This window comes from Beta vulgaris, chromosome 2, assembly GCF_026745355.1.
Source record: "Beta vulgaris subsp. vulgaris cultivar EL10 chromosome 2, EL10.2, whole genome shotgun sequence".
In the NCBI taxonomy this organism is placed as follows: Eukaryota; Viridiplantae; Streptophyta; class Magnoliopsida; order Caryophyllales; family Amaranthaceae; genus Beta; species Beta vulgaris.
Window position 1 is genome coordinate 53,531,532 of NC_079203.1, and position 6,960 is coordinate 53,538,491.

At 30.8% G+C, this 6,960-nt stretch overlaps 1 protein-coding gene across 1 annotated transcript; it reads left to right on the forward strand.

Annotated features, from left to right (window-relative positions):
* The first annotated feature begins 4,296 nt into the window (after window positions 1–4,296).
* On the forward strand, window positions 4,297–5,358 carry LOC104883690 (F-box protein At1g60400-like). Its single transcript, XM_010668250.2, has one exon. The coding sequence runs from the start codon at window positions 4,297–4,299 to the stop codon at window positions 5,356–5,358; it is 1,062 nt and encodes a 353-aa protein (XP_010666552.2).
* The last annotated feature ends 1,602 nt before the right edge of the window (window positions 5,359–6,960 follow it).

Below are 6,960 nucleotides of genomic sequence, written 5' to 3' on the forward strand. Positions count from 1 at the left end.
GAATATATAACTACGACATATGTGAAAATACATACGAGGCATATAATGTCATATTTGTTATTTCAAACGACAAAATTCATAGTTGAATAAATTAATCTACCTAAGAACAAGAAATCTTTGTCATTATTTAAAACTTGAATGTAAAAAATGAAAAATATTAAGAGTTAATTTGGTAAAAAAAAAAAAGATAAATTTCTAGAGTTGGTAATTTTCCACGAAAATAACTTGATTTTTTTTTGTTGAGAAAAGCATACTTGCTTTTATTAGTTTGATTGTATATAAATAAAAGAGGAAAAAAAGGGGATCAAAAGCTACCTCGTAGGATTTGAACCCTTGACTAAATATGAAGACAAGGAATCATTATAAGTACCAATGTGCTACAACATAAACCTTTGCTATTCTATCAACAACATATTATAAACTGATTTGGGGGCCCTATTGACTTGGGGGCCCAGTGCAATGGGTCTGTTTGTACAACCCATTCACCGGCCCTGTTGATGGGATAGTAATAGTGAGGACTCATAGAATTGATAACGAGTTATTAAGAAGGTAGGAGAACGTATTAGACTTTCAAGAGCACCATATAGAAAAGGAAATAATTTAGTAGTACCATCTAAAATATTTAAACATGTGAGGGTAGTGTACTACACAAAAAATAAAAAACAGAGGGAAGCCTAAGCCATATATAACTAGCCTTTTGTGCACGCGATGCGTGCGATGATATTTTTAGGCCTAATACTAAGTAGTAAACAAACTGAAAATGCAAGTTAGTATGTAAGTTCACCTCTATTTTGTGAATAAGATTTTCATGTTCTTTTCCGTTTCATTCATTTTTGTGATTTTGAATAGTTTTTTTGTTTCTCAAGTCTTATATGCGCATTGTTTTTTATAATCAGTATGATGTTCTTTATATATCGTCATGTTCTTTTTTTTATATGTAATTTATAATAGTTTTTATATGGATTTCAGTAATTTTCTATGATCCCAAAATTGTAACCGAAAAGTATAATACAATTTTAGTTTTTTTCCTTGTCTAACTTCTAAATTCTGATTTCACAGATATTTAAGAATTTTCATCATTTTAATTTTTTCTCCTTTTCTAAATGTTCACACTTGAGTTTCAATTATATTTGAAAGGAAATTTAAGTTTTCATACACAATCTGATTTTGCATGAAATGGTCGTTTTTAATTTTTCCTTTTCTAAATTTGAACACTTTGATTTTCAATTATAGTGAAATGAAATTTCAAATTTTCATACACAATCTGATTTCGCATGAAATAATTTTTGCAAAGCATTTTATAGAAATAAAATACCGTTATTTGTTTATTTTAATTTATTTATTAAAGTGTTTTTAAATAATATTTGATTGTAGTTCAAAGAATCTTATTTCTACAAAATGGAGGTGAACTTAAATACTAACTTGCATTTTCTTTTTGTTTACTACTAAAATAATTAGGCCTAAAAATGTCATGCACGCATCGCGTGCATAAAAAGCTATGTATGTGTAGTCGTCAATGATAATAACATGAAACATATTTGTTGATCAGTTGAAAGTAGAAGCTAATCAAGCAGGTATTTTATTTCTATAAAGTTATAATAAGAGGAAACTTTAATTTTCCTCATATAAGCTAATCAAGTGAAGCTAATCAAGCAAGTATTTTGTAATTTAGAAAGGAAAGGGGGGTAAAATAGTCAGTTCAAAAAAGGACACCGTTGCTCCCCCCTTCCCTTATGTAATAGAGATATATTTTGTACCTTAACGCTATTTAAGTACTTTACATTGACCATTATTTATGTTTCTATCATTATAGTCGTAGAATACTCATCATTATAGAATCCTTAATTTAGTAACTTTGTAGCTTAAAATGCTTAAAGAAGTGTCAAACAATAGTTGTTCATTAATTCGAATGTAAGATGCTTACTCATATATTCACGGCGCCAATGCTGATTTTTAAGGATTGAAATTTTTTCGCTCTTATTTAATAAAAATAATTAATTATGTTTTTCTTTATAAAAAAAAGTAATTATAATTTTTCACAATTGATATTACTTTATAAGTGTAAATCTATGAAAAAATTCCTTAACTAATGTTGTGAAATTTCTAATCAACTAGTCACAATCATCCTTCAAATGATCCCGAACCCACGTGGCTCAATTTCGAGATCCGCCACTGATCTGAACTTATTTTTATTATGTGATCTGATTTACAAGATCTTATCTTTTATAAAATATATTATTACTCTTATATTATTACTTTGTAATTTATTATTATGCAATATATTATAAGATCTTATTTATAGTATTACTATTATTATCATTTTATTTCTATCACAACTTTTACACAACTTTTATTAATAATAATAATAATTATTATTATCATTATTATAATAATAACAATAATTATAATCATAATAATAATAATTACTAAAAATAATTCTATACCAAAGTCATTAATTTATAAAAGCACTTCTAAAATGTTTCACACTTTCCCTTAAAAAAAATGTTTCACACTTGAAAAGTCGGCAGAATCAACTCATTTTTTTTCATATAAAATAAAATAAGATATACAATGGATGGTGGTTTCCCATGTATCGACTTGTTTGTTGGTTGGAGGACAAACATAAATTCTACTGTCAAATTTAGGTATTGCCAGAATTTTCCTTTGCATTAAAATTGGTATAAAAGCCAACTAGCTTATGGAAAACTGATTTTATCCCTTCCTCAACCTTCCTGAGATCCATTTGAAATCAGAGTGCAAACAAAGGTTTTTCTCCTTTTCTAACAACGAGTCTCAAAGGTTATTGCTTGGAACATTTTCGATCTTCCTTCATCTGTGAGGTTAGTAGTACTCTAACTTCTAGTTTATTATTTTTTGGATGATTGAGTAATGCTCGTAGAATAGATTATTGAATATGTTGGTATAAAAGCCAACTAGCTTATGGAAAACTGATTTTATCCCTTAACCTTCCTGAGATCCATTTGAAATCAGAGTGCAAACAAAAGTTTTTCTCCTTTTCTAACAACGAGTCTCAAAGGTTATTGTTTGGAACATTTTCGATCTTCCTTCATCTGTGAGGTTAGTAGTACTCTAACTTCTAGTTTATTATTTTTTGGATGATTGAGTAATGCTCGTAGAATAGATTATTGAATATGTAGGACAGCCCACCTGTCAAAAAAAAAAAAAAAAAAAAAAGGACAGCCCAGAGGATTTCTTCTTACTATTTTTTTTTTTTTAAAAATATAATGTTTAAACTTCAATAAACAATTCAATTTAGGGTGGGTGAGGGCCCTGTGCAAGGGCAGCCTAGAGGATTTCTTCTCACCATTTTTTTTAAAAAAATATAGTGTTTAAAAGTCAATAAACAATTCAATTTAGGGTTAATCTATGCCTTATGATATAGGTTAGAAAAGCCTTATTGTTAAGTAGTACTCCCATTAAATTTTTAGTTTGTTCACTTAAAATCTTGACACCATTCACAATAAGAAAATAAATCTTGTAAATTATTCTCAACATATATAAGAAAAAAAATATAATCACATAGGGTCTTATTTGATTCATCTCAAATGAGTATTTTATTGATATTTAATCGTTATAATTTTTACTAATATGTCATGAAAGATACTTAAAGATTGTTTATTTGGCTTGGCCTCTCCAACATATATAAAAAAAAATGAAACATACTTAAGGTCACAAAAATGCATTGACAAATTAAACGCCCACAATTTAAAGGAAAATAAAAAAAATTAGAGCTGATCAACTCCAGCCCGGCCCCGTCCGATTTTTGGGCGGGTTTGGGCAGAATTTTTGGTCGGCGGTCGGGCCTGGTCTGATTTTTTGCTTTGAGCAAGTCAAAATAAAATAACTTTCTAGTCTATTTTTGGCCCAAAAAACCCGCTCATTTTGGCCCAAAATAGCGGACATTGGGCACAAAAATTAGCTAGAATTATGGTCCGGCCCGACCGATGGGAATTTTTTTAGACGCGACCCAATCCAAACCCGGCCCGACACATGATCACCTCTAAAAAACATAGAGATAGAGTATTAAATATATTTTTCTATCTTTAGCTTTTATTCCTTTATTATCTTGTATATGGTTACAATCTTCCGATATCTAAGTTACTCTCCTTATTCACACTTATATCATATCATAACTTTTATCTTCAAGATTTAGTTAGGTTGTTCTGTCGTTAGAGTTGTTCCCGAACTTTTATCTTCAAGATTTGGTTAGGCTGTAAATCCCTTCATCCCTTGCTAGTTTTTCTTCAATATTAGGAACAACAGTAATAGTATAGTATGAAAGAGATCATCGAACAAGATCGGATATCAGAACTACCAGAACATCTCAGATGTGAAATACTCAATCACCTCTTCACTCATGAAGCCGCAGCAACTACCATCCTCTCGAGTTCATGGAAGAATTTGTGGTTAACCCTTCCACACTTAAGGTTAGCGGAGTCGTTCTTCGGCAATTCTATTAAACACATCCCTAAGATCTCGAATGAACAACTTCTCAATAGTGTCGATCACCTACTTACTAGACGGTGTAAGTTCACATTGGAAGAACTTACACTTCATATCCCAACATTAGATCTTAATCTTATGATTTACGATGTCCCAGAATCACTTACTTGCATGGTAAATAACCTTCTTGTTCGTGTAGTTAATGAATTCCGAGTCAAAAAGCTTGATTTTTCAATTGGTGAATCTAATGACTATTGCTCTGAACCCAAATTTGAGGGTACACATTTGCCTATATCCTTGGGTTCCTGGAAACAAGATAATGTTACTGAGTTGAAATTGAGGGGATGTATGTTTACTTCTTTTGTCGAAACGAGGTGGTGTACTCTAAGGTGTCTATCTTTGAGATTTGTGACTATAAATCAGAGGGTACTTGATAGTATCACTAGTAACTGCTCTGTATTAGAGTCCCTGAAATTGGAATTTATCTGGGGTGAACATGGAATTGAAATGGATGTATTACATGCCTCTTGTCTCAAAAGACTTGTCACTCTATGCATTGTTGTGGCACAAAAGAATCTTTTCAAGAAGATTGAGTTAGATAACCCCAAGCTGGAACACTTCGAATTCGACGAACAATCAGGAGAAGATGGGTCCTGTGTCATCCATGATCTAGCTTCTAGCAAGGGGTTGATTGAATTGAATATAGTCAATGCCATTATAACCGTTGCACAGTTGCGTAGGATCATCAGTTCTTCTTATTTCTCCAAGCTAAGGAAACTTTTTGTTAGTAGATGTGATACAAGTAAACATGATGATGAAGCAGTGCAATTCTTCAATACTGCAAGAATGTCTCGAAATGTCAGAATAATAATATGTGGTGAATTTGAGTATTGATATAGTACATGGTCTCTCAAGTGGTTCATGTGTTGATCGATGTATTGGTCCCTTGGTATGCTTAGTTTTGTGGCGATCTATATGGTGTGATTCAAGCATTAATAAATGGTAAGTCAAATGAATTATTTAGCAACTAGAATTTTAGTGTAGGAACTAAGTTTTGTTTTTAATGTTGCTATTAGAATTATAGTGTTAGGAAACTTGTTAGCAAGTCTAATCATATCATGCGGCAAGGAGTTTTTATCTTTTAGCATCCTTACTTTTAGGTATTTTTTTTTTTAAATAACTACTCCCTCCGTCCCAAAATATATTTCCCATTTTCATTTTGGGTGTCCCAAAATATAGTTATCATTTTCATATTTAGTTTCATATTTTCCGTAATTTACCTAAAAAAACTGTGTCCCATCATTTATTTGCTTCTTGAATTTTGTTTTTTCCTTTGTTTATTCAACCAAAATGTTACAATTAATGCTCTCCCACTAATCATTCTCCATTCTCTCTCCTAAAATCATTCTTCATGGCAAGGTTTTTTATCATGGTTGTGAATCAAGTTACTAGCTAGGATGAATGGAGGAACGAAATGGATAGGAAAGGATTTAAACCATAGTCGTCTTGATTATTTTTACTGGTTCTTGATGGTCATTTTTGTAATGAATCTTTGTGTCTTTGTGTTGTTGGCTATTATGCTAAGAATTATAGGTACAAAAGTGTCCAAACAAGTCTGGTTATTGTAGATGATTCTCTTCATGGTGAGAAGAAAATTGATTTAGGTGGTGTTTAAAGAGAAACATAGATAACTTTGACACTAAATGTTTGGTCATGTAAAGGTTTGGTGAGTCGATTTACCATCTCATTATTATTATTATTATTATTATTATTATTATTATTATTATTATTATTATTATTATTTTATTATATTATTATTATATATTATTATTATTATTATTATTATTATTATTATTATTATTATTATTATTATTATTATTATTATTATTATTATTATTATTATTATTATTATTATTATTATTATTATTATTATTATTATTATTATTATATACAAGTCACTCTTACTTTGTTTAACTGTCCAAGCTAATCACGAGTAATTTAAAGTGAAAAAAATAATTAAAATGTGTATCTAGGGACCTCTCTTTCAATGCTAATATCAATATATCATATAGTGTTTTAGAAACAAAAATTAGGAATTAGAGTTGGCTCAAGTGGTGAGTTTTCCCATTTTTTCTAAAAAGATTTAGGATTCAATTCCTACCCCAAGCATTTGCTTGAGATTTAAGGGGGGGAGGGGGGTATCTGGCTTGTAATGTGCCTCTGGGTGGGGGTCATGTGCGAGGACTAGAGATGTAAATGGATCGGGTTCGGGGCGGGTGGAGCTTCACCCGCATCCATCACCCGCTACCATCCGCACCACCCGATCCATCCATCACCCGGAAAAATCACCACCCGAATCCATCCATCCATTTACTTTCGGGTGAACGGATGGATCGGGTTATAATCGGGTGAAATTACCTCAATATAATGCTAACCATAAAATTTCAGAAAAATAAAGTTTAAATCGATAAAACCATAGATCCACAACCACAATTC

Excerpts from the sequence above, each read along its gene's own strand:
- LOC104883690 (XM_010668250.2), top strand. The coding sequence starts at position 4,297 with ATGAAAGAGATCATCGAACAAGATCGGATATCAGAACTACCAGAACAT.